We start from the raw sequence: 28,000 nt of genomic DNA, 5'->3' as shown, positions 1-28,000 counted from the left end.
ATGATTCAGCCAATGTCTCTGAGGCTTGAGCTAATAAAGCCTGGAATTTTATGTTGCTTTTTCATCAGGCACCGGACCTGGAGCTGTGCCAGGACTAAGGATGAGAGAGGCTTACCCCCGACTCTTAACCGTAAAGATGCAGGAATTAATGAGAGAGGGAACTCACAGAAACACACAAACACTTACACACACACAAACACTTACACACACACACATAAGCAGCAATGACTTGTTTACTTCACCAGCCACAAAAAACAGGAAAATATTTTGAGGAGAGCCGGGCCTAAGAAATCCCTACTTGTAAGAAACATCATAAACAGCTGCAGAGTAGGGATTTAGAATGTGTGTGTGTGTGTGTGTGTTTGTGTTTGTGTTTGTGTTGTGTGTGTGTGTGTGTGTGTGTGTGTGTGTGTGTGTGTGTGTGTGTGTGTGTGTGTGTGTGTGTGTGTGTGTGTGTGTGTGTGTGTGTGTGTGTGTGTGTGTGTGTGTGTGTGTGTGTGTGTGTGTGTGTGTGTGTGTGTGTGTGTGTGTTTATGGGCTTGTTTGTCAATGAGTGTGTGCATTTAAATTGTGTACAGTGTGTGTGGGCCTCAAGGTTATGCGCGCACATTTGCAAACCATGAATAACATTTGAAAAATAAAAAATGGGTTTCAAAGTATTTGAATGTGTGCTCTCCTGCTGTTTCTGCACAATCACAGCAGCCGTTGAATGCGTGGGAGGTAGAAAAGATTAAAGCAAAGTTGTTTCTCTCTCACCTCAACGCCTCGTTTCCTTCCTCCAGTCGTCACTGACGAGCCCGAGCAGCTCACAGACTTCACGAACAGGAATGCCTGCATGACGGGCTGCCAGGAAGGTGGAACATCTCAAAAGGCATTATTGATAAGCAGGAGAATTGTTTCTCATCCGCAAAATCGATGTGACTGATAGGTGCATACACGTGCAAGCAAGGAACAATGAAACACTTTTTTGTGTGTTTTGGCTAGAACACAAGTTGATCCCCTTGGTGCAAACCTTAGAATAATACAAGTAGAATTGTAATTTCCCATTCAAATCAACGTAGGAGGATGCCGGAGTAGCGGAAATTTTTTACGAGTACACTTGTAACTGCAACGATTGCAACGGGCCAGCTTCTGTATCATCAATATAACGGACTTGCGTTCATTTGCACTAAGGTGAGGTTTTGCTGAAAGATATACAAGTGGACTTTTTCCAGATGTGTGACACTTTGTTTGGCATATTTTATGTCCTAGTGTAGCAGTAAAGCATGGCGGAAATAGAAAGCTAGCTAACTTTTCGCTAGTTAGCGAGCTTGCTTGTTATGCAGGTCTTTACTACTACACTCGCTAAGAGCTTTTTGCTAGTTAGCTAGCCTGCTAGTTATGCCTTTCTTTACTGCTACACTAGTTACAGAAAATGAGTCCCAAAGTGGGCGTTTGCAAGTTAAGCTGGGTCTAGTGGTCCTGCCGCTCCGGAGAAAAGACGAGAGCTAGCTAACGTGCCATTAGGAACATTAGCATTTTAAGACATTTAAGAAACACAATGTTAGGTTTTTGCCTTTTATTCCACTTTTTAGTCATAGTTTGACCTACAAATATCAAAGTTGAACCGTTTAACGAATCAGAACCTTTGTTAAAGCATTTTCCTTATAAAACTAAATAAAATCTTGGGTGTTTTAAAGATATTTAATGGTTTTGTCTTCGTAAAAAAACACTGAGAATTACGGTTAAAAAGCTTAAGCTGTAGAAAGACAGAACTCATTAGACAATGGCTAGATAATCCCAGTATCATGTTGGATTTTTGTTAAACTAATGGGTCTTCATCACTCATCACAGCAGTCTACAGGGACACTTAAAAAAAGAAAGGATTAAGGATGTTTTCAACATCTCGCCCTCTTGCTATCGTCAGTATGACTCACAACACACACACACACACACACACACACACACACACACACACACACACACACACACACACACACACACACACACACACACACACACACACACACACACACACACACACACACACACACACACACACACACACACACACACACACACACACACACACACACACAGGGTATGCAACATAGATTGCTGTCACTTTTCAGCGATTACCTGTCATAATGCAGCAATCGTTCTCAAAATATCTGCTGACAAAGTTGTTATTTTAATGCTTTTTTAATTGTTGAATAATACTGATATAAACATTTTACACTATATATTATCAATTTACACATTTATAAGATTTAGGGATTAAGGTCACTGCACTGTCTTTAACCTTTTGTTATAAGTATTGATATTATCTTAATTGCATTTTAGTTTTATGTGTGTATTTGTGTGTAGTTGTATCTGTTTTTCTCATATATTGTGTAAACATTAAAAAAAAAATTGGAAAACAAGAAGTTTACTATTAATTGTAATTATTATAGATCTGGTAGTTTGCATTTTCTGTGTTTTTTGCCATAGGTTTTAGCATGTGCTTTTTTCACCGGTTTAAAGTTGGCGGGGCTCACAATTGTAAAAGTGCTAATGACTCCTGAGAACCAATCAGCATCTAGCATCATTTTAATCTGATGAAATGTGATTGGTTGTTTGTAACAATCAAGTCAAGTCAATTAAATCCAATACAACTTATATTTTTGTATTTAAAAGCTTCAGAACAATAACTACATGTACTTTTTCGAAACTTTTATTTAAATATTTGGATAATTAGTTATCAATATTTTATATTATTGAGATAAATATGACTTCAATGTGTGAATGCTTTTTAAATATGATGTGAGAACTGGGCTTAAAGGTGGGGTATGTAATTTATTTCAGAAACATTTGTTTTTATATTCCATGGAATGCTCTTAACATCCCGATAGCAATGTTAAATGGTTTGACAATAAATACGAACAAATATTTCATCTGTGGAAGCCGTGGTACTGTAAAAAGCACGACCAATCATCTGAGCCGGGCCGGCTAACGTAACTGGATGGCTTCCTGCCTGTCAGCTTTCCATCTATGCACAAATTTATCTCGTGCCCTCATTGGTCATGTGCGCGTTTGTGTGTGTTGGAGGAGGGGCTCTGAAGGAAGTGGCAGTTTTTTTCCGGTTGTGTATTTTCAAATTCTAGCGCACTCGAGCTGGTTTCTCCAAAATTGCCTACCCCACCTTTAAGTATGCAATATGCAATAAGAAAGTAGAGAAAACACATGATACTGAAAGTGGGAGTAATACAGTATTGACTGCATCTTGTGGCTTTGTATTTTTAGTCATAAAGCATTTCTGAATCCGCCCTGGATGCTTGTGCCCTTGGGGCTGCAGACCCAGAGCTCACCTCCTCCGATCTGAACTCTAATCTGTCATCCTGTCAGAAACACAGGAAGGGAGGGCAGCCTAAAAAAAGGCCTGTTGAGGAGTGACATGAGTGTTTTGCAAAGCTTGCATAATGAGAGAACAAATGCCTTGATTTTGAGAGGTTTAAATATGTCATTTAATGTGTAATATGGTATATTTAGAATAGTATTTGTGTTCAGGTAACCGATGTATTTTCAGGATGGTGAAGTGTTTTGTATCCCTCCTCAGACAAGACTTTGTGATGTGTCTCCCTCCAGAGGAAATCACAGGGAATATACTGGAAAAAAAGCATGCATCGAATGTATAAGGCAAAATAAACTTTATTCACATTTCAATCATACAGTTAAACAATCCGCTTACAGAACATTTTACAATACACACAAGTTTTTTTACATATGTTTCTTATATCAAATACATGTCCATGCTTAACTGGAGCTTCCTTCTTATAAAAAAATTAACTTTTTTTTTTTTTTTATATTGTCCATTACCTCACATACAATTGAATTCAAAACAGTGAAAGAGACACAAAATACAGATCTAACACTCAAAATTACATTTTAAACATTGCTTGTGAACGTTGTGGGTTTAAAAAAGATGGCCACAGCAGGACACATGTGACTTGTGGCAGTCATTATAAGATGTTGGTTATATATAGGTTCCGGAGTTGTTATGAGTTTTCTGGTCTGGTTAACCACCTGGGTCAGCTTCTTCCTGTGTTTATCTAAGAGGTTCCTATAAAAGTGAAAAATGTTGAGGCGGGTGTTTGCTGGCAATTAAGCCCCTTTAAATTCCCTAATTTGCTTTTTCTGCACAAGTCCACATTGGTCTAAAAGGTGAGTTTAATGCTGCATAGGAGAAGAACAATGGTCGACCATGCACAACAACAGATTCCTGTACACGGTCCACTTCTCTGTCAGTTTTGCATATTAGGTTGTATAAACCCGTAAGATATGACTTTATGAGATTTGATTGCAACTGAGAGATTGAAACACTTGTTTCGATCCATGTTTTTAAGATGGTCTCTCCTCTTATTTGGTCAAAATCTCTTTTGAAGGTCTGTGTGTTTATGAAAGTACTTTGTCTGCAGGTGAAGAGAACAGTTTTTTAGAGTATGCATGGAAAAAAAGAAATGTCTGATCATGAAAAAAACTGCTTATCATTGCAAACTCAAGTACACCCATTTAAAACAGGCCTTCTGACAGTGTGTTATCAATGGTGCAAGTACGTGCAGGCGGAGCACTGAACAGTCAGACCAGAACTGGGAGGAAACGGTGAGATGTGTATCAGTGAACACAGATCTTGTTGTTTGGGAGTGGAGCACTTTGTGGTTTTAACCACTTGAAACTGACAAGCAGCTGGTGGTGGAGCTCAGCCGATATTTTTTGGGTATTCTGCGAGGCTTGTTGGGCGTCGATGGAGGCGAGACCAGGCTCAGATTTCTGATTTTGTTAAAACTGTTCCTCAGACTGTCCCTCCGGCTCTCCGAGGTACTGCTGGTCTCCTTGGAGGTGAAAGTGTCCGGGCGACAGATGCCGACCTTCAGGCAGCAGCAGCACAGCAGCTTGGCGATGTCCTTCCTCATATCAGTGCTGCCCAGGGCGTAGATAATGGGATTCAGGCCTGAATTTAAGACCGCCAGGGAGATGCAAATGTCAGCGTTGAACCAAAGTGCACACTTGCGGGATGCACAGAAGAAATCCACCAGTAAGAGCAGAAACAGAGGCCCCCAGCACAGCAGAAACACCCCCACGATGGTCATGACAGTTTTAAGCAGACCCAGGGAGCGTTTGCGACTGCGCTGAGGGCCCAGACTTGCACTCCTGTGAACGTGGCAGTAGATGGCACCGTACAGCACGCCGATAGCCAGCAGGATGAGGAAGAAGATGATGAGGGAGAAGAAGATGTAGGTTTTGGAGTAGAGGGGGAGGAGGGTGGAGCAAGCGTCCAGGTTGCACACACAGTTCCATCCTAGCAGGGGGAGGAAGCCGATCACCAGCGCCAAAACCCAGCAGAGCGCCACCAGCCCGTAGATCCTGCAGTAGGTCTTGCTGGCAGATTTCTGAGGCAGGGGCTTCATCATGGTGGTGTAACGCTCCACGGCGATCAGCAGCAGACTGAAGATGGACGCTGCAAGGGCCACGAAAAGCATCCCTTCCCTGAAGAGCCACAGGACCGGGGAGAGGCGGAACGTCTGGCTGCCCGACATGCAGATGTTCACCAGGTAGGCGGCGCCGGTGAGGAGGTCACTGAGCGTGATGTTGGCGATGCACACATAGACCCAGCGGCGGCTGTGGCGAATGCGGGAGACGACGGCCACAAGCACCAGGAGGTTCTCCAGGATGATGAAGATGCTGAAGCAGAGGATGACCACCACGGGCACGCTGATGTGGCTCTGGGGGTTGGAGATGGTGCGGTTCTGCAGGCGGCCCGTGTGGTTGTAATGCCGCAGGATCACTTGGTTGAAGTCGCTGGTTGTGGTGTTGTCGTTGGATGGTGTGGTGTTGCTGTGGTACAAGTGGGGGCACGAAGAGGAGGAGGGGAGGAAGGTGAAGAGGCTCATAGCAGCGATGATGGTTGTGTAGGGTACGAGCTGCACGGGAATTTGTGTGAAACTCCTGCAAACACACAGGCTATCACAGTCTGACCTCTGGAGCTCTTTCTCTGCACAACACACAGCTGAGGAGACAGAACAGAAAAGTTTCAATACAGAATTTACGGGGAAATAACACTCAATTCACCTTACTCACTTCCTCATCGCGGAGCTTTAACCCATTTAAAAGCCATCATTTAAAAGCCGCCCTGATTTGAAAACACTCCACCCAGCTGTGGTTAGCACAGGATGAGAGAGCAGCTGCAGGGGGCCTTTAAATCTCCATGTGGAGGAAATAAAATACAGTATTTTCTAACAATACGGTTGTAAAATGTATTAAAAATGTAATTCCCTTTCTTAAATTCAATATTGCAAAATTTCAAAACATTTATTTTTCTTTTAAAACTCAAAAAAACTATTAAAAGATCAATCAAAAAATGGCTAAAGCAACATTTTCCGCCAAAGGTTCATTTTTTTTAATTGTTACTACAAGGTTTTAAACTGATTATTAAACCGTTTAATGCATACTGATGCATTTATATATGACAAACATAAGTAAATGAGACCATTAGCATCAAGATTGGCTATTTCATTACTGTTATTCTGTATCATTATCATCAGTTCCACTTGGTTTGATTCCCTGCTGCAGTAAAAAAACAATTAAATGGACTCTGGAGCAAGACAACATGCACCACAAAAATCTACAGAACATTTGAATTCCTAAGACATTTTTAATAAAGACAGAGCAAATTCCACATTAATAACTTGTGCACCTGAGAGTTAAACAGCAAATATGCTCAAAAACATAAGATTATTTAATTTCTCGCCATTATAAGATGATACAATCCAGTAAAGGTAATTACAGCTGTACTTACTCTGGCTGCTGGTGGGATGGTGAGGGAGGGAGTGAGAAGATGTAGCATTTTCTGATGCGGAAGTAGTCACACCCAAGAAAGACCACACACACACATACACACACACACACACACACACACACACACACACACACACACACACACACATACACACACACACACACACACACACACACACACACACACACACACACACACACACACACACACACACACACACACACGGTATGCAACAGAGATTGCTGTCACTTTTGTTCCATCACCTTCAAATATCAACTGTGAGAAGTTCAAAGGTGCAAACAATTTCCAATCAAATTGTTGGATAGGTATGTAATAAAATCAGTTTTTCTTACACTTTTTTGGAACATTAAGTTCATTTAGTTTTCCCAGCACATATTTCACACTCACATGAACTCAATTGCTCAAGCTGTCCTAAGATAAATGATACGGGAAAAGGCTCTTTCAACACACGTGTAAATGAGTAGTAAATGTTTTGAAAAGGAGTGACACAATATTTAGAAGGATGTGTCGCAAGGAATTCACTTGCACCGTACTTCAAATTAGAGTTGTTTTCAATATTTCTCAGAAAGTAGAAAAAACAGGAACTCCCATCACATGTAGGGTGCCCCTCCCTGCAGATAGAGGGTTTCGTACATATATCACACACAGCTGTGGTTGTATCTTTGGGTAAAGAGGCAGCCACACTCTCCACTCCATGCCCTTATTATCACCATGCATGGCACACTTGTCTTCAGCGAACCTCCAACCAGCATGCACCAGCAGGGCGTATCCACAAAACTTGAAACAGGCAGTGGCATCGAGGCCGAGACCACTTTCAAGTCAACCATAAACACACAACATAAGGAGAATCAGCATACAGAGCAGTTTGCAAGCAACAGAACGTGATGCCAGACCCCACAAAATCAAGAAACCCACTTTTCCAAAATATGAGCAAAACCAGAACACATTTGCATCAAAGCCTTGTGATTATATATTTCAAGCTTTCAGCAAGCTCTAATTGTATGTCTGCACTCTAATTTTCCAATACCAGTTCTTCAAAAGCGTGCAAGGGTGGTCCGAAAAGAAGTCCAAAAGAAACATTTGAGAAGACAGGACTATATAATCATGCCATTAAGCCAAATGTGTCTCAAGGACAATAGAGTGTTTCTCATGGAAAATTACATTATTGCAGTCATACGAAACCATTTAAAGTGTCTTTTTGTCGTAACGTTTGTACGTTTCCGTGGTTTCACAGAACAGTTTAGTGTCTTTGTTCCATAATTGAAAGGACATTGCATATAAAGACAGAAACAATACAAAGGTAATAAGAGGGAAACTCTAGAGGCATATTGTGAAACGGCCTGCCCCCTGTGAACTGATAGTATCTAATTTCCAATACCACTTCTCTATTTAGCGGAAAGGTTTAAAAAAGTCATGCATCAATAGACCATAGAGTGAGAATTGTCATATAGGAGAGAAGTTCCACTATCTACATCTGATTACACTGTGGTGAGCCTGTTTTTGTAAATTAAATGGAATATTAAATTCACAACAAGCTGCTGCAACATGAGGTGTCAAAAACACCCGAGACTGTTAGGAAACGCCCTTACTAAAGAAATACAACTTCAAAAACAAACTACGTAGTGTAAACCACAACTGTGTTTGTCTGAGTTGTGTGTGTGTGTGTGTGTGTGTTTTTTGATCTAACAAGCATATATAGCCCTTTACTGTAGTGGCTCGTAGCAAGATTGTGCTTTTGCCCCTAAGTCAGTCTAAGGATTTAATTGTTCGTCCAATGAGATCCACCACAGTGCTCTTTTATATTCGTTCATCCTGTTCACAGTCGCAAGAGGCTGAAGTAAAGCCCAGAATGCATGCGGACAGGTGTGTCAGACCTACATGCATTTGAGTTTCCTGTGGGAGAAAATTGAAATGCGAACTTTGCAAAAAAAGACCTTGATGTACAGGTGGGATTTCAATCCATCAGCTGTGAATATGTCACAATGCAGAAGGATGCATGGGTTTAAAAACCTTAAAGAGCCCATGTCATGCTTTTCTGGTTATTCCCCTTCCCCTTGTCTGTTATGTAGCTTTTTCTGCATGTAAACGGTCTGTAGAGTCACAAGCCCTCAAAGTACACCCTGTAGCGAGTAAAACTCTAACACAGAAAAAACCTGTCTATGCTGCCCCAGAACGCATCATTGGAGATTTCTCTTTTTCCATTGTTTGCTTCCTGGGTTCTATGACGTATGAACACCCAAATCAACAACAAATGACCGGATTGGCCCAAATGGACCAATCCGCGGAGCACCTCACACACCAGGATCCCTTGGCTAACTAACAGGGAGTCCCATTGACTTGCATAGAGCTCCCTGAACGCTGGTAATAGACGAGTTGGGATGGTGGAGAAATGCTCTCCGCAGCCCCATTCTCACAGCGTTATAAACCTTTTTCTTACTCAATATCAAGCCACACTTATTGTTTTTACTTCGGCTTTGAGTGTTTGTGTGTGCTCAGGATGAGTTTCGCTGTGTCTTACTGTATCGCCGACCCGGAAACCTGTCCGCTCCTTGCAGCAGCGGCGAGCAGCAACGAGCAGCAACGAGCAGCAACGAGCAGCAACGAGCGGCAACGAGCAGCAACGAGCAGCAACGAGCAGCAACAAGCCTCGCAACAAGCCAACCAATCAGAGCACACTGGGCTCACAGGGAGGGGGGGGCAGGAGCTCCAACAAGCCGTTTAGGACAGAGAGTGAATACACATACTATACAGAGATGCTGTATGAGAAACCAATGTGAGTTTGGGAAATTGCACAATTTGATTATATTCTAGTAGACCTCAACAATGGAAATATGATCAGTTGAAATGGCCATGACCTGGGACCTTTAAGGAAGGACAGCTTGTGTGTAATTGTATTTGTTAAAACAGAATGTTTGTTGATAATTAACATGATAATCTCCCCATCAATGAGGACTGCAGAGAGTAAACTTGTCTTCCGCTGTAAACTGAATATCCATTCGTTTCACTACACCTTGGCCATTAAAGAAAGTTGTAGTACTTCAATTGGTTTTACTTATTTGAAGGTAATGTATACTTGCAGGGTTGAGTTTGGATCCTCATGATGTTTTGCACTTAATGCAGGCCCCTTCGGATAAAAGTGTCAATAAATGTAATGTACTGACACTTTGCAATGATTTTAAGAATATGGACCTTTATGAATCTTTACTTCATATAGTAATAAACTAGTCAAGACGCTAATATACACATGGAAACTTTTCCTTGCCAGCTCCTTTCAAACTTTTCCTGTTTTTAACATTAGAATACGATGTATTTTGGATACAGTCATACCTCAAACCAAGTCTGCTGTATAATAATTTGTGCGGAAATGCAAAATAAGCAAGAAATGTATGAGAAAGCCCTCAAAATCTAGCTCATTTCAAAGTGAACCTTAATGACCCCATGTAGTCTCTTAGGGGACAGAAACAAGGACAGAGTTTTCCAAGTGTCACAACTTTTAACTTTTGCAATTTGGTGACACCCTCTGGCCAATTTGTGCAATTTATGACTTTTTAATTTTTTTTTATTAATGTGGTTATTTGAGTCTTGCTTACAGTCTTTGAGGTGAAGAAACTGACCTACATGGTGTTCAGTCAACATCTGGTGGTCACAAAGCAGTATTACAGTCGATGTTTCTGTTAAGAGAAGAACAAGCAGCACCAATGGAAGAGGATAAAAGCTCTCAGAAATCATGAAATGCCACAATTAAGCTTTTGAGAATTGTAATTTAAAAAAAAACATGGATGGCAGACACAAGTTAATATAGCATTACTGGGAAGAAATCACAGTTTGATTAATTTGATTCCGATGATTAATCAAGCCGAATCAGAATCCTTCTTTAACCCCTGGGAGATATTTAAATAAACATACTAACTTGTTCTATTTTTTAATATTGAGTTGATCCTTTACTGTTGTTATATTAATAGTGTGTGCTTATGTTTATTTTCTGTTTAATTTAATTGGAATTAATGTCCAATGCCTTTTTTACATGCTTCTATATATTTTTTTTCAAAAGTATTTATTTATCTATTCCTATTTAATCCAATGTTATCTAAAATATGAATATATATTCAATTTTAATGAAATATAAAAAAATATAAATAACCAAATTCTAATACAGAACTAAATAACCCAAAATGCCTATAATTTTTTCATTGTTCCCCTGTTGGTAGTTAAGCGTCATTGCAGTGAGCTTGCAGTACCACCGCTGCTCGCCAGCAGGGGGCGCTGCTCTGCAGTAAAAGACCCGGATCAACAGGGTGCCTCATTGAATCTGTTTGAGCCTTTTTCCTCAACTTTTTTTTCACCGCCCAGACTGCTTCTGTTATTTGGGCTGAGAGAAAGGAAGTAGCGACAGGCTAGCTGGTTAGCCGGCGTGAAGCAGTCTGTCAGGAAAGAGAAGAGTATTGTTATAACCTCAGAAACTGCTCTTCTTTGTTTAATACACGCGTTTAAAACGGGGTCGTTTTTTTTCTCTTTCAACCCGGGATTTCAAACCTTCAATCTGAATCCAGCTTTGTCTGTGGGGGGACTCCACTCCACTGTTAGCCTGCTTAAAACAAGTCATTTTTATCCATTCAAAAAGGAGAACTACACACTTAAAAGAAGCCACCTTTTGGTTATCTTTTTTTTATTTTTTCGCCGGTTGGTGGAATACGAACAAGGATTACTCCAGGACAATGAGACAAACAGCCGTTCAAGGTAAAATCCTGTTCAACTGTACGAGCTGTGAATGTTTATATGGCACAGTAATGTATTTATCGACTTATTTGTGGTATATTTATGTCGAAATATATGTGTTTTATGGCCACAAGGCATTGACAGAGCTGTTATAGGAAGTTATTGTGTACTAGCTTTAGTGAATTAACTGCCAACCGTTGAATTCACACTACATTGTAACGTTCCATTTGAACGTTCAATTGTAACGTTCAATTTCAACACAACGTCGAGGCTTGTAGCTAACTCTGTTACTGTTATGTTAATTGTTGATAACAGCATGTTGCCTCTCTGTTAAGTACTAACTACAGCATAGTTGCATCTAGTTAGTTAGTGTGTGTTGTGTGTTAGTGGTGTAATTTAAATTTATCTACTCAGGTAAAAAAAAAAAATAGTTACTTTACTTAAGTATTTTCACAATAAACCTACTATATTTTTTACTCCACTACATTTATCTTACATATGTAATCACTAGTTACTTTGCGGATTTAGATTATGAATGTAAAATCCAAATAAACTAATATATAATCATGTATTAGTATAGGTTAGGCTTTCCAGTAGTATATAAAGTAATTCAAATAAACCTCACGATTACCACATTTAAATTATGAACACATGAATGCATCAATAATTAAAACAATTTAAAACATAGTGCTTAAATGGGCCATTCTGCATATTAGTACTTTTGGTACTTAAAGTACATTGTGATTCTTCTTGTTGACTTTTACTTAAGTACACTTTATCTTGGAACTATATGTTTTACACACAGTGTCAAAATACTCAGAGTACTTCTTCCACCCCTGATTGTTGGTTACAGCATGTTTCCAGTCTGGTGGTCAGTGCTAACTACAGCTGTGTGTGTGTGTGTGTGTGTGTGTGTGTGTGTGTGTGTGTGTGTGTGTGTGTGTGTGTGTGTGTGTGTGTGTGTGTGTGTGTGTGTGTGTGTGTGTGTGTGTGTGTGTGTGTGTGTGTGTGTGTGTGTGTGTGTGTGTGTGTGTGTGTGTGTGTGTGTGTGTGTGTGTGTGTGTGTGTGTGTGTGTGTGTGTGTGTGTGTGTGTGTGTGTGTGTGTGTGTGTGTGTGTGTGTGTGTGTGTGTGTGTGTGTGTGTGTGTGTGTGTGTGTGTGTGTGTGTGTGTGTGTGTGTGTGTGTGTGTGTGTGTGTGTGTGTGTGTGTGTGTGTGTGTGTGTGTGTGTGTGTGTGTGTGTGTGTGTGTGTGTGTGTGTGTGTGTGTGTGTGTGTGTGTGTGATATGTAGGCTGACTGGTTGCAGTGCAATGTGCCCATGCCTGGTTGTAAATGTGACTAACCTACATGTCAGAGCCTTGTTATTTTTGTCACTTGAACTTCAGCAAAAGGTCCACATTTTTTATTATTCTTTGCAAACTCTTTAGTCCTCAAAGTAAATCCTAACCAGAATTTTCTAGAAAGAGGGCAACTACAGTTTACCCAAATTACAAGTGTATTATAACTGTTATTATGTGCTCTCAATGGTAGTGGTGGTGCACAGTTTATGTCAACAGTGGAGAACAGCCATGGTTTCCAGTGATATGTTAAGTAATGTAATACGGCAACAGAACAATTTAGACTTGGTATATATAGAGACAGTTTTGCTATTGTAGAAATGAATGGTTTATTTTTGTGACTATATGGAATTGTTTTGGTCTGAGCCTTTTATACAAATATGCGTTGTTACGTGATATACAGTAGGTTAAAGTCTGTTTTTCCCCGTACAACAACTTTCTTCAATTTGACTGTCTGTCTGGCTGAGTAATATCAGCAGTCACTGCCTCTTCTTACCTTTACTGTCATAACCCACTAACAATAATACCGCCCACTGTTGTTCATGTCTGTAATCGTGTGAATCTACTGTCACCAAATCAATTTAAAGAGGTCTTCACTAAATACTTGGGTGTATGTTTGAGATCAAAATAAAAAACGATTATTTTCCAATGTTTTTTTTCCCCATACAGTACTACATTACGCCAAACGTTAACCAAATCTTCCACACAAGCTGCAGGACCGAGCTCTCTCGCTACATGACTAATGCCTGGGTGGTGGAAAAAAGTAATCATACATAGGAGCATTCAAATTAGGCACATATGCACTTCACTTCGGAGTTCCTCACCCTCTCGTTTCCCTTTTTCCATTTCTCTGATTCACTTTGGTCGGAACACTGTTGTGCACGTTCAAAGTGGAATAAGTAGGAAGTAATTGTAAAATATATCTATGTGTTTATAAGCCTCATGATTGGACCCAGAATGACTTAAATCACGTAAGACTAAAGAGTGGAAACCTTTCAAATTGAACTGTTGTAGGGTTATGAATGGGAAGTGCAGCAAATGTAATGTTACCCTGCCAAAAAAGTAGGTGGGAAATCAACACATAGTGGATGTAATTATCCTTTCATATTTCATTACATTGTTCAATTTAGTTTGAGTGTATTTTCCTGAGCAAGTGACAGTGTTGTAAAGTCTATTTTGTTATATATTTAATTTCCATTCCTCTTCTGTAGTTCATGGAACACACACATAATATATTTAACGCAAATGAGTACATAATCATACAAATAATAACCATGACAAAACAGTCGGAAACCAATGGTCCTCTGCACACCCACAGATGTTATGCACACCACGTTTCCTCATTGAACTACAAAGCTTGTGTGTAGAATATAAATGCAAGTGACATCTCATTAAACAAGATGAGCGCAATCAGATTTTTAAATTGAATCTTCAAGACCTCTCGAAGTCATTGAAAAAAAATGTAGATTAGATTTCATACTACATGTTTGACCTTGGCATGGTTATTATTTATTTAACACTTGTAATGGTACATGATATAGGCATTAAATATTAACCTTACTAGAATTCTTCTGCTGAATAACTGCGTCTAACACTTTCAGTTGTAATGGTTGGAGTAAAAGTGTGTGTGTGTGTGTGTGTGTGTGTGTGTGTGTGTGTGTGTGTGTGTGTGTGTGTGTGTGTGTGTGTGTGTGTGTGTGTGTGTGTGTGTGTGTGTGTGGCATCTGTAATCCTGAGGGTGTGTACGACCTGCCAACGACTCTTTGGATCAAGACTCGGCGTATCCAATACAGTCAAGATCCCCATCTGTCACATCAAAAATCTAATTTACATCCCAATCCCTCAGAGAACACTTTACAGTCAAATCTCAGATGTGTCCTGTCTCACAATTTTAATTAAAGTCATTATTTAGAAATTTAAAAAGGTAGCGGTGTTACTGAATATTGATACCGTTCAGATATGAACTAGGGTTGCACAATATTGGATAACATTTGACAACAATGACAAACAAGAAGCTGTTTTTTAATATTCACAATCCTTTTATCGGATTTTTCCATCTAACTGACCTTCTGTTGCATTGTGTTCCACACCAAAATCTTCAGTTTTTCTCATGGTCCTTGTTCATTTCAAGATCCTTGTTCATTTCAAGATCGTTTGGTGAATCAATCTATAATCACTGTGATTGGTTGCTGGCTATGCGCATGCAGAGCTGGCATGTTACTCATTAGCAACACACTACGCATTTGACAACCCTTAGTAGTAAATAATGTTGAATCACACATCCTTTACTTGCAGATTAGTCATGAAAGATGAGATTATAATGTGACCTTTTTTATCAAGATGCTAAAAAATGAGTCTCTTGACATATTAAAGTGAATTGTCCTTCCTTGATATTGCACATATCGTAATAATGTCGATGCTAAAATTATATATAATGCAGCCCTTACACATAATGCTGTCTTTACACGTATGAATGGTTTCTTAGCTGTAGCTGTATTATTAACATCCACTTAATTATTCACTTAGAAGCCCCATCCCACTATCTTCCAATGATTGTAAACAAAACCCCCCACAAATGATGTTGCTATGCAGCCAATTTTCGCCCATATCCTCCTCAGAGTACTCAGAAACACTTAGGCAGTCCCCAGAAAGGCTCTCTGCCACCTCTGAGAGAAAAGGACCATATGGCCCCCTGCTAATGGCTGATACTCTGCAAACCCCCACTCCTCCACTGCAGATCTGACAGTGGTGAAGGAAGAGTAGGGGGTTGGGGGAAGGAAGACCAATTACATCTCCAGCTCAGCCCTGAGATGTGATTGGTCCTCACGTCCTGGCGGATGCAATTGTGTGAAACAGCGAGGAAAAGATAATTGCTTCAATCATAGCCGTGCAGATATTTCTCAGAGGACACGTTCAAGGGTTTCCTCGGAGTAGGCTTTTTATTATCCGGCTTATTTTCAACCTCTAAATCTATCCAAGTGTTATTGAATATTCATTCCCAAACAGATAACACTATAATCAGTTTTATTGCAGTTATCTATGATTTAGCGAACCATGTAGATCGTTGGTTTGTATCAGAATTAGGGATGGGAATTGGGAAGTGTATATTCGAATATTCGACCCCCAAAAAAACGGTTCACGGATTAACCGAAATGTACATATCCTATAAAAAACAAAATGTGTGAAATATGTTGACAAAAAAAATAATTTGGAAAAATAAATAAATACATGTTCCAATAATTATAGAAACCAAATCGAATTTGTCAAATGTATTGAACTGGTGATCACAGTTTGAACAGCTGACAGCTATAGGCCTACAGCTTTCATGCTTAAAACATAACTTGGTTTTAAATTAAAGAGGGATCATACACGAACAGCATAACGGGTTAGGGTAACGTAACCCATGACAACAGAGATCAACAACCTCTAACAGGGCCTATGCACAGAATGCAGCTATTCAATACTCATTCTTCTTTAAGAATATGAGCATGTCTACTCAGGGGAGAGGGGGGTGCGGAGGCGATTCACAATCAGGCCAGCTGTAGAGAAGACCCTCTCAGCTGGAATGTGGGCATAAGATGAGGTTTGAGTCTGCGTGATCTGCGTGTAGGGAGGGGCAGCAGCCATACCATTAGCTCGAACTAGCTAGATCTGATGGATTTGGACATAAACGCGAGTGAAGTATAACCGGACGCGAGAGAGAGAGATCAGCACCTGCAGCTCTGCCCGCTGTGAGGGACCGGTGAGCGGAGCAGAACACACACCTTTAGACCTAACACACTTAGCTATGGCACTGTCTATACATTGAATTATTCCATTTAATCATATGTAATCAACGTAGGCACCCCCCCCAAAAAACAAAATACCTGAATAATTTTTAATATTCGATTAATCGTTCCCGTCCCTAATCAGAAGCAGAAGCAGAAGCAGGTTTATTGTAGGTTTACACATGAGGTATTTGTCTTGGTGTATATGGTGCCGATACATAAACACAGAAAGAAGATCAACTCTAAGAAAAACAACCAAAAAAATGTAGACGATTATAAAACACAATTTAAACCAGGGGTGTCAAACTCAAGGCCCGGGGGCCAAATCCAGCTCGTGACTTCATTTTCTGTGGCCCCACAAGACCTTGCAAAGAATATAATATGTTTATTATATGGATACATCAACTACATGTCCCACAATGCATCTCAAATATGCCTGTTTTCTCAGAATTTGACTTTTTTTCAAAAGGTCACTTCTTTTTTTTTGGCTTTTCTTTTTAAATCATTGTTTGAAATTGTCACTGAAGAGACTTGCACATATTTGCCCTAGACTTCTGCTTTCAGACGTAGTTAATTATGAAGTTATTACCTATCCCATAATAATCCAATGCAGAGGCAATAATGTAATAATACATTATTTTTTATATATTAAATATTTATACATGTATTTTTATATAGTCTTAAAGTTACAACCGGCCCTTTGAGTGCAACCATAATGCTGATGTGGCCCGTGAAGAAATTGAGTTTGACACCCCTGATTTAAACAAACCTATTTTTAGCATAAAGACATAGAACATTATTTACACAAAAGACAGATTTACCAAAAAGCTACGTTCAGTCTACTATGAGAAACTACTCGACACAACAATACAATGAACTGTGCAGTTTTGCTATGAAAAGTGGGAAGAGGTGCAGATATTAAAGAGAGACAGCCTTTGTTCATATATGTCGTGCCTGTGTCCTGCGTATGTGTCTGTTTCTAATAATATCACCGTAGGTCTGTAGCTGTTTTCGACCATGACATGACCCACATTACAGGAACTAATATAACTCCAACACCTTTCAAACTAGCTGCTGTGACACCACTACTGCAGCCCGCAAGATTAACTGAAGTTACAGGCGGAGAATGAAAGTATTTAAACTGCGTTGGCGTTTTTTGATTGTACACGTAGGCGTCTTGTGGTTGGCGACGTATGATCATTTCATTTTTAGATGATGATTTCAGAGGGCGTCGGGTAGGGCTGCACGATTTGGGGAAATAATCTAATTGCGATTTTTCAGACAGATATTGGGATTCGATTTGCGATATTTGTTTTTAAGCGACCCAACGGAAGTTTATTGTAAAATGCGGCCATATCTCCGGCTAGGAAGGTCGTATCAACGTGCTCCCGTCTCTAGCACCCCCGCAGCCCGAGCTACGAGTGAAAGAACTAAACTTACATGAAACTTCCGTTGGGTTGCTTTAAAGTCAAGCTTCAGTTTCAGATTCACCCTGTCATAGAAACATGTGATGCAGCATTACTAACCTGACTCAGATGGTTTGTTTCACCAAACCATCTAGGAAAGCTCCATTGGAAGCCATTTGGAAAGGGCAGGCACTTTCAAAAGCACTTGGCAGGTGATTGGATCAATCTGTCTATCACCTTCTATCATGGGCCACTTCTGATTGGTTAACAAAGGGTGTGGAGCACAGCACTTCTGATTGGTGTGGATGACTGACACACAAGAAGAACAAAAAAAGAAGAAATCGATTTGATAATCGCATCATTTCAAATCGATTAATCGTTCAGCCCTAGCGTCGGGTCTTTCTTTGCATTGCAGATAGTAAAAGCAACTTTGTCGAGGTGGCCATTGATCTCTCAACACCTCTATCGAGTGTCTGTCTTATCTTGTGTGTTTTTCAAGGTCAAATTTGTGGGTGGTGTAGAATTACTTGGAAACACACCTTAGTTTCTCACGACTGTTTGATGAATCGGGATAAGTGTGGGAAATAGATCTGGTGACTGTAGAATGGACTCTATGTCGACCATGCCAACCCCTGTTGTATTTGGGTCTGGTTTCTGATTACAAGTTGGTGTATATTATTATATCTAATGTTGAGGTATAATGTTGTATAATATTTGTTATTATTTTTATGCTATGACGTTTGTATTTTGCTTTTTACAACCCTTTGAGGCATGTCTTGTGATTTGGGGCTATAATACATTTTGATTTGATTATGAATGTTGATTAATTGATCAATTAGGCAGTGGCTTGGTCTATAAAACGACAGATAACTGCAAGTTCTTCTGAAAAAAGTTTTGTTTACATCTTGAAAATATTAATTTTAATGTCATAATGGAATATAGATACCAGAAAATATTCACATTTAAGAAGCTGGAATCTGAGAATATATGACTTTACGCAAACTAATAAATTGAAGATCAAAATAGGTGGCGATCAATATAAAGTTGACAGCTAGTGAATACATTTTCTGTGGCTTTTTCTATATGTAAAATCTGCATACTGTAGGCTTGCAGTCTTTCTCCTCAGTCAGATGAATAATGCAAACCCCGAATATATGTGCAAAAACACCTTATTGTGTTTCCTCCTTCTGGCTAGTTGTCAGCAGAGATGTAGAGACTGTCTGCTGTTTTGTAAGAATGTTGTCAAAGTTCAGAGTGAGTCTACTTGGGTTCCTCTTTTATCTTTTGCTGCAGGATCGGCCAGAGGTCTCTGACGGAAAAGGGACGGAGGAACAGGTTTAGCTGTAGTGTTGCAGCAGCACAGGGTTTGATCTAATGAGTCCCTGAGCAGCATGCATGGTGTCTGTGCAGCTGCTGATGTAGGTTACCTGAGCAGAACATCAGTGAGAAGGATACGAGGGGTTTAAAGGTCACCTATTATGCAAAATCCACTTTTTCATGTATTTTATACATCAACATGTGTCCCCTCTTCTCCATGTCTCTTCTGTCCCCTCTGTGGAAAGAGACTCTGAAAGTTTCAGGAACAAAGATTCTCTCTCTTTTTGTCCTGATCCATTTCTATAAAAACCTGTCTGAAAATGAGCTGATCAGATTTTGGCCACTCTATGATGTCATAATGATGTTTTGGCTTGTGTAACCATTAGCCAATCACCAACCAAGGTAACCCCCCCCCCCTGTTATCACCTGAATCTCCTCCTAGAGCACCATTAAGTTATTTTTAACTAAATGTCTCTCAGAGGGGCGTGGGGGAGGGGCTCCTTATTTTCATCTAAAGTAACAGACAGAGAATCAGCACTTTGGAAACATGGCTGAAACAGAGGGGATTATGGGTAATGCTGCAATGATCTGTTTGGTGTTTCAGCCAATCAGAGACAGGTTCTGTATATATCTGAGACTTGTAACATATTGATGAAAAACAGTATGATAGGTGACCTTTAAGAGTCAATCTGAATGCTACTGCAGGAGGAAAAGGCTGATTTCTTACAGGCAAAGTCTTGTGTTACTACACGTGTGCTCACTGATGCCCAAGAACATTAGGATGGGCTAGATACTTTGTCACTCTTTATTTGGTTAACCTTTAGGCTGTTTCAGTGGAGCACAAATTCTGTAATCTTTTTATCTGTCAGCCATTGAATGAGCGCTATCTCCATATCTTCTCATAACAGAGGTTGACAGCGGATTTGATAAATGGGCTGTTTCCCAATTAAGGGTGTGGATATAAGCTATATGTAATTTTACATCATGTACAAGTACATATATGACTATACAGTAACGTTTCTGTACATTTAAATGTTACATTTTTTACAAAACCATACTGTACTTCACCATATATGATTATTTTCCTAGTGTATCTGCATAAAACAATACACTGGATAACAAAAACTCAACATGGTCTACTAAAATACTCTCAAAATGTAAGTTTTAAGGTTCCAGAGAAACATTAATTCAAATGTTCAAGATTTTAGGGTCAACCGGTGCAAATAGGGCAATATAAGGCAATTATAACACATACACATTTGCACTTGAGTACACCAGTATATATTCAGTTTACAAAGCTGACCGAATATTGTGCAAATGGCTGCTAATCATATAACCAGAGTTCTTCCTCATCGGGATTTTACAATATCACCGTCCTTGTCAATGTCCGCCCAAATGAGTTTAGCAGCTTAATCTGCAAGAGTCTGATACGGCGAGATAACTCAACATAGCTTCCGCACTAGAAACGGTATTTGACCAGTGTACACATTTCTACTGTTGCATGGTTTATATCATCTTAACCTAAGCGTACCTATTCAGTAAAGCTAGCTGTTGAGGTGTGTATAGACTCAGGACTGAAGAAGGACGTCAGAAAGGAGAAATGGGACACCGGTAACACGGAGCTATTGTGTACATACAGTGTGTCAGCGCTTAGTCCAACACTGAGACAGGAATGCTCCAGGGTCCGCCTTTCTGTGGCCAAATACGACGAGGAAAAAATAGCCCTGCGTCTTCAGACAGCTGCAGTGGGGATCTGCAGTGACCTGTATTCTGTGTAGAGACTGGAGCAGATGGAGAGTTCAAGGAAACGTTAATGTTAAAAGAACACAGGTGTTGTGAGAAGAAGGGATTCAATATCATTGATGCAAAGTAAAGCATCGACACAATGCAAATCAAAATCTGTAAGATATGCTTAAACATGAGAAATGTGGCACTATAGTAAACGTTAAAGTATTATTTATTAGAAACAATAGATTGTATGATTGATAGGAATTAAATTGAAATAGTTGCCAGGCAGACTTTGTGAACATTGGGACGTTTCCCTTTTAATCGTATTGTGATGAAACTTGTGATTAAAACCCATCGTGAGTACACAAGGAGACTTACGGAGAGGGAGAGTGATGATGTTTTAAAATCCACTCACTCCTTGGTAACTTGGCTTTTTCCATGTGGCGGGCTGGACTTTATGGGCTTTATAAATAGACTGGGCTGTAATGATAGGGTATAAGTGAGGAAAAATGCAGAGCGACTGTTTAGGGATGGCCTACTACTCACTCTGCGTTTGTTTGGTGCGTTCCTTAATCTCCACTCAGCAATCATCGCAGGATTGAAGTCGGGATGATTGTCGTCAAAGCTTGATTTTGATTATTATGATTATACCAAATCGGCCTCTTGAAATTCTGATTATAGGCGACGTTTTAAGCTAAAAGTTTTAACCAAAATATACATTTCTTCAGGGATTTTCCACAGCGAAGTGAAAAGTGATCCGTTGACGTCATGGAAGAGCGATTCAAACCACTCTCATGAAGCTTAAACACTGACTTTAATATGGCATTTAAGTTCAAATACACATGTCAAAGTTCTCTCTATAGTTGTGTTTAGATTACACGCTTTCATTTAATTCTATTTAGAGATTGTAACGAGAGGGATACAAACAGTAAAGCAGATTTACTAGCTGTACTACATGTAGCCCAACAGCACTGATTTCCAGGATTATAGCTTGTTAGCTTTTTTACTGAATTATTTAGCTGTTTATGTTGGGATATTTATTCAACAAAACAGTATGAGTTACTGCTTTCCGTTAGCTATTTCTCTCCTGTGGTTGCAGATCTGTCTCAGAGAGAGCCTGCAACTCGTTAGCAACCAAACACAAAACATTTCAGCTCTAAAAACACACAGAAATAGTTAAACTGGCGACAATAGTTTTTAATATACTTTGCATGACTCCACAGTTTGATTCTCTTGGTAAATGTTCCAAGCATCAATACCAGCACTGATCAACAACACATGCAACCTTTCTCTAAACAATATCTAATCAAATCTGTCTTTTAAAGACCCTTATCCTGCAAGTAAAGAGGCAGAATATTTCCCGGAATCACTATGGTCAGATTTGTTGGTCAGTTATTTAAACATTGGCTGAAGAAAATTTGGCTTGCTCCGAACGTCTACGATCATTCGCATGATGAAGAAACCTGCATATAGTAGGGAGAAACGAGGGTATATCGTAAACAGGTCTATACACACTTCGAAAAAGCCTATTACAGAACACTTTGGCTATACAACTATTCTAAGAGAGTTGAAGTGGGTCACCATCCAACCTCAGTCCTTTAGTCCTATAGTTCTCCAATTGTTCTATATGCATTATGGTTGGGCCATGCATGGATATTATGTTGATATCATGTTATGAGGCTACATATTGTGATAGATTTGTGATATTGTAATATCTAAAGTGTCTTTTTCTGGTTTTTAAAGACTGTATTGTCTTAGCATTATGAGTAGAGTGTAAAGTACAGTAATGTTCTGAATTTACCAGCTATCTGTTCTATTGTTTGTCTTTATCCACATAACTGGTGATTATAATCCAAAATGTCCTTGTTGTATCTATTCCAAGTTGTTCGATTTCTTTCCATATCGCCAAACCCTAATATCCACACCTACAAAAGACAATACTTGTATAACCTCATCTCGAGCATTTTTAATGATCGCCTCACCCCAATCCTTACCTCTTATCACGTTTCATCATAGCTGTCTCTGTACATTTAATTTAAAAACCATTCATCCTTTGATTCTGGCAACACAGGCAAAAACAACACAGAAAGATGACAGTTTCTACATAAACATGAGCCAAATACTCTGAGGTGATTTCTGCTTGCCTCCAGTTTTCCCCCTATTTTGCCTGCCGCTGACGTAATGTTGACGTTGAGACTAAAGGTCCACACCAAGACGATTTTCGGCGTCGATAGATGTCGGGCCGTCGATGAGCGTCGTGTCGCCCATTGGTGTGTCTCTGTGTGTACCGCACTGTCGTGTCTTTTCGGCCGTGCCGACACCTTCCGCCGCCGATTCGACATGTTGAATCGGGAGGCTGTCGGCTAAAGAAATCACTCTGATTGGTTGTTCACCTTAGCGAATCAGTGCATGAGAAGAAAAATGGAAGTGAGGGACCCAAGCAAACTATCAAGAAGGCACATCTGAGATTTAATTTAACTCCAGCTCTCGACACAGGTTCGGGGAAGCCCCATGAGCTTCTCGCTGTAGAGGGAACATGGAACACGCTATTTGTTGTTTGTTTATATCAGCAGTCTGTTCTTCTTCTCTCGGTTATCACGCAGTCTGTTCTTCTTCTCTCGGTGTATCAAGCAGTCTGTTCTTCTTCTCTCGGTTATCACGCAGTCTGTTCTTCTTCTCTCGGTTATCACGCAGTCTGTTCTTCTTCTCTCGGTTATCACGCAGTCTGTCTTCCGGTTGTTGCCTCTTTTGAATGACGAATACACACTACCGCCGCCTGCTGGTAAGGAGAGTTATTCCCACTCACGCATGCGCAGTTCGTAAGTGCTACTTGGCCGTCGGCTGAAGTCTTTGCGGTGTGTTCTAGTGCGAAACATGGCCGAGACGCAGGAGACGTGAGGCGACTTGAGGCGACGTTCTGTTGGGACGTGATCTTTGGTGTCAGTTTGGTGTGTAAGGACCTTAAGAAAGCTCTCAGAAATGTGACATATTGAAGCCTTTCTGCCCCTCAGCTGCAGAGCTCTCCCTCAGGAAGGGCAACTGCTGTGACGGACTGGTTGATGGCTGTGGTGAGAGCTGTAACCTCCCCCCCATCCTCTCAGCGGTCACTGATCCTGTCCCTTGGCTCTGGGTTATGGAGAGAGGCACACCCTGAGGCTCTAATTTACTGTTACTCTGCACCAGAGTCCATCTGTCAAAACTGCATCATTAGGTAGCGCCAGGCAGATGCAGTGTCTTGAGTTTGTCATGAATATTAACCAAAATGTAGCATGTCAGTTATTCCTGTAGTCTGAGGAAACCAACTAGCTAAGTAAGTAGCCATTTCTACCAAGAAAATAACCAGAAACCAGCCGTTAAAGCTTTTAAATGGCAGTTTTTTAGGCTCAATTTGACTTATTTTCTCATTTAAAACTTTGCCTGCACCATTAGGCTGCGCCAGGCAAATGCAATGTTTGAGTTTGTCATGAATATTAACCAAAATTTAGCATGAAGACACGTTTCAGTTATTCCTGTAGTCTGAGGAAGCTAAGAAACTAGCCATTTCTACCAAGAAAATCCTCAGAAACGAGCCGTTAAAGCTTTTAAATGGCAGTTTTTAGGCTAACTTGAACTTGTTTTCTAATTTAAAGCGTTGCCTTCAACAAGCACCTTTACATAACCATTATCTACCTAATCTTACCAGTGTTATCTTTCACTTAAAACCACAGAAAACACACATCTGCCACCATGCGTAAGTTCTGCAGAACATGAACATCTTCCTGCATGACACAGATAAATATGCCCAATGCATGATGGTTATCGCTGACGAGGGCATCAACTCAGAATCAGATGTCAAAGCTGTTGACGAGTTTCTGACCTTGGGGGTGAGATTGTTGTTTATTTTTCCGATCAGTCTGACATCAGCAATGAATCACAGAGGCCCTATCTCAAAATGTTAGCGAAAGTGGAAAAAAATGTTTGTTTCACCTAATCTAAACCGTTATCATCAATTCAATCTATTCTTTCTTTGATGGCTCATGGTACACACTTCCACCTGAACGTCATGTCAGTATTTTTACAGTAATCCTGTTGACAGACCAATGCAGAAAATACCGTCGTTGGTGAATAAATAGCATTAACAAAACAGAACGTGTATTTTACTCCCCTTTTTGTCCATATTGCATTGATTACAGTTTGATCACGTAAACACAACCTGTTCATAATTCAGTGTAGGTAATTATGTGACAAAGCTTGATGTTCTTTGGCAAACAGCACAAAACATAATTAATGTGAACTCACACATTTTTGTTCACGTCAGACTTAGACTTCCCGTCTGAGCATATGAATACAAGGCACATTTTGGGGCATTTTGTAGCCTTTTGTGTTCAGCATTAGGACAGCATTGTGCCCTCAGCTTGGTAACAGCAGGCATGTCTTAGCTCTGGATGCCTGAGGAGCTGTGGAGAGTGACAAGAGAAGTGAAAAAAGCAAAGCCCAGCAGACAAGGGAGGCACAGATGGGGAAAGAGATGGAAAGAACGAGACAAGTGGAGGGAGATGGAGCGGGAGACCTTGGCTGTGTCTCTGCTCTGTTCTGTTTGTTTTTGCTCTATTTTTACTCTGCAGTCTGACTGTGGTCCCTGCTGAATAACTCCATATGTAAGTTACATTTCATCTGACAGAAATCATTCACACAGGGCGGCCCATGTGGGAGTGTTAGGAGACGTGATGTGATCCGTGCAGATTAGAAGAAAAAGGAAAGAAGGAGAAAATCTTTGGAAAACAGCTTGACTGGGGTTTTCTTTCTGCTGTACAATGAGTTTTTGGGACGTTGCACAGCATCACTTTTCTTACTGTCCAATCCACTTCTGTGAAATCAAAACAGATGGCCAACAGGTCTAGAAGTACATTATCCTTTTCTAAGATGCTTATCATCCACACTACCTTAGCCACCCAAACACCATCAGGACGAAACCACAGGGAAGATTGATCCAACAGATTATACTTCCTGCACCAACTGTAATACATTTTATATTACAACGTCTGAGATTGTGCTTTTTACCGCCATTTGTTACTCCCACTCATTACACATCATTCATTATAAGCTCTTTTTGCTAGCCCTCCTGCTGCTTTCTGCCCCACTTTTGAGTTCCAACTGAGGTCAAGGCATTCATTAAATATAGGATGAGTAATAATACTGACATACCGCCGCTTCTCAGTTGGTAGATTGGGATTTTTGCAAAGCTTTAATCAAACCCCATTGTTTGTGTGTTTCAGTCTGCGTACTTCTGTACTTAGATGGGATATTTGGGTGCATAAGTGCAACCCTAGGCTAAGTATGGCATAAAGCAGTGTACTACAAGTACCCAGATGGTGCTTTCAGGGTCAAAAAGCTGAGTTTGGAACATTGGACACTTCGCCAACTTGGCTACGAAACAGAAGTTGCGAGGGCAGCCGTGATTGCGGTTGTTCCTGTGAGCCCACACTTTCCAAATTAAAGTGGTGTATATGCATTTGTATTATTTAATAAACATACCACTATCTACGTCTAACGGAAGCCACCATTTAATTGATTGGGTTTATCGGCGGTCTTCAATGACTTGCTTGCTAGAATGATAAAGTTACTAGCTACCTAGCTGAGTAGCTAACAGCTGCTATCGTCACTTCTGCTGAGTGCACAGCAGCCGTGTACGATTTGAGACAATGCTACTCATTTGAAATGTATACACACAAGTTTTTACAGTGTACACCATGGAGTGTACTAACACAAGTATTCAAATTGGTACACCGTTTAAAACATGGTGACACAGCAGAGGAAGCAGAGGCCTTAGTTTGTAGCCTTCGGTGACGTTTGCTTTCAGACACAAGCTGTTTGGCACCGCACAATGCTGTCTGAACTTTTTTTCCCTTAAGGAATAAAGAAAAGTGTGTGTAGCGGGCGGTAGGGCAAAGGGACTTTAAAGTGTGTATGAACTCGGTGCAGCTCAGGGACTATTCTGGTCTACAAAGGAGTCATGTGTTTAGGAAATGTTTTTAGAGCAGGGTAGCCCACATGAGTGAGCATGTACAATAATCCCCTCTGTCTGCCGCCTTCCCTCACTTCCTTTCCTCCTCTTCCTGGTTTCTGACTGCAGCTGCCCCACATCTCCAGACACGCTGTGTGGTTGTGTTTGTCCTGCTGATTGGGAAGGGAAGTGTTTCCGTAACTGTAGAGGAGCATCTGAATTAGATTAACACTTTGTGCTAATATTAGCAACGATTTAACAGGCTTATTCCAGGCTGGGCTGAAAAAACAAAACAATAATTGTCATTAAGAATGAATCTGAGGATTATGTTTTTGAACAATCGACAAACAAGTCCCTCTATAAAATGTTGGGAAATTGTACAAAATGGGCGTTATAATCTCCCAAAGCAGAAGAACGTTTATTCAAATTAGGTATTTGTCTGACTGAGAACACCGACAAATCAAAAGATATGTATTTACTATCATAAAACTCAAAGGATACGAGCAAAAATGCTTATTTCCGTGAGATTTGAACATAAACCATGAAATTAAATCGAGAGTTTTGCAAATATTGAAGAGTTTTAGATTTGATTAGAGTAATATATATGGCTAGCTTATGTTGTTTCATCCCCCCCTTTATGCAGTAAGACATTAGAACATGCCAGCATCCAATGTATCTTAATTCAGCTTTATTTGTCCACCGCTAGTCTATTTATTAGTCTAACATGGTCGGAGATGACTGGTCCCGAAACTCTCCTGAATCTCCTGTCACCACCAACCAGCGAGGAATCCCAAAACAGCAAAGGAGGCTCTGCAGGGCCTTCTGGGTCGCATTAAGTCAGACATGCTCTGGCCTCGCTGCTCTGGTGTGTTTCATGTGGACGCTGCTGCTTTGGGTCTCAAGTTTCAGCTCAT

At 40.3% G+C, this 28,000-nt stretch overlaps 2 protein-coding genes and 1 long non-coding RNA gene across 8 annotated transcripts in view; 2 read left to right on the top strand and 1 right to left on the bottom strand.

Moving 5' to 3' along the window:
* LOC307024763 overlaps positions 1-1,435 on the top strand; it is a 28,387-nt gene extending 26,952 nt beyond the window's left edge. Inside the window, exon 3 of the long non-coding RNA XR_013803986.1 lies at positions 69-1,435. This is a non-coding gene — a long non-coding RNA (uncharacterized lncRNA). The remainder of the gene's footprint in view (positions 1-68) is intronic.
* A 2,215-nt stretch (positions 1,436-3,650) lies between these two features.
* Positions 3,651-9,428, bottom strand: s1pr4 (sphingosine-1-phosphate receptor 4). Its single transcript, XM_079651818.1, has 3 exons — positions 9,351-9,428; positions 6,812-6,862; positions 3,651-6,022 (listed from the first exon to the last, which is right to left on the bottom strand). Exon 3 carries the CDS (start codon positions 5,904-5,906, stop codon positions 4,677-4,679), a length of 1,230 nt encoding a protein of 409 aa, XP_079507944.1. The 5' UTR covers positions 5,907-6,022; positions 6,812-6,862; positions 9,351-9,428; the 3' UTR covers positions 3,651-4,676.
* Positions 9,429-11,146: 1,718 nt separating this feature from the next.
* myo9b (myosin IXB) overlaps positions 11,147-28,000 on the top strand; it is a 106,118-nt gene continuing 89,264 nt past the window's right edge. For 4 of the 6 annotated variants that reach the window (XM_079681091.1, XM_079681089.1, XM_079681090.1 and 1 more), the window contains exon 1: positions 11,148-11,569. The gene's annotated coding sequence lies outside the window, so the exon portion shown is untranslated. Of the gene's footprint in view, positions 11,570-28,000 lie in introns of all 6 variants that reach the window. The other 2 variants (XM_079681087.1, XM_079681092.1) reach the window with 1 other exon arrangement.

Source organism: Notothenia rossii (assembly GCF_949606895.1).
Source record: "Notothenia rossii genome assembly, chromosome: 1".
NCBI lineage: Eukaryota > Metazoa > Chordata > Actinopteri > Perciformes > Nototheniidae > Notothenia > Notothenia rossii.
Note: the sequence above shows the minus strand (reverse complement) of the source record. Positions and strands in the feature narration are given on the sequence as shown.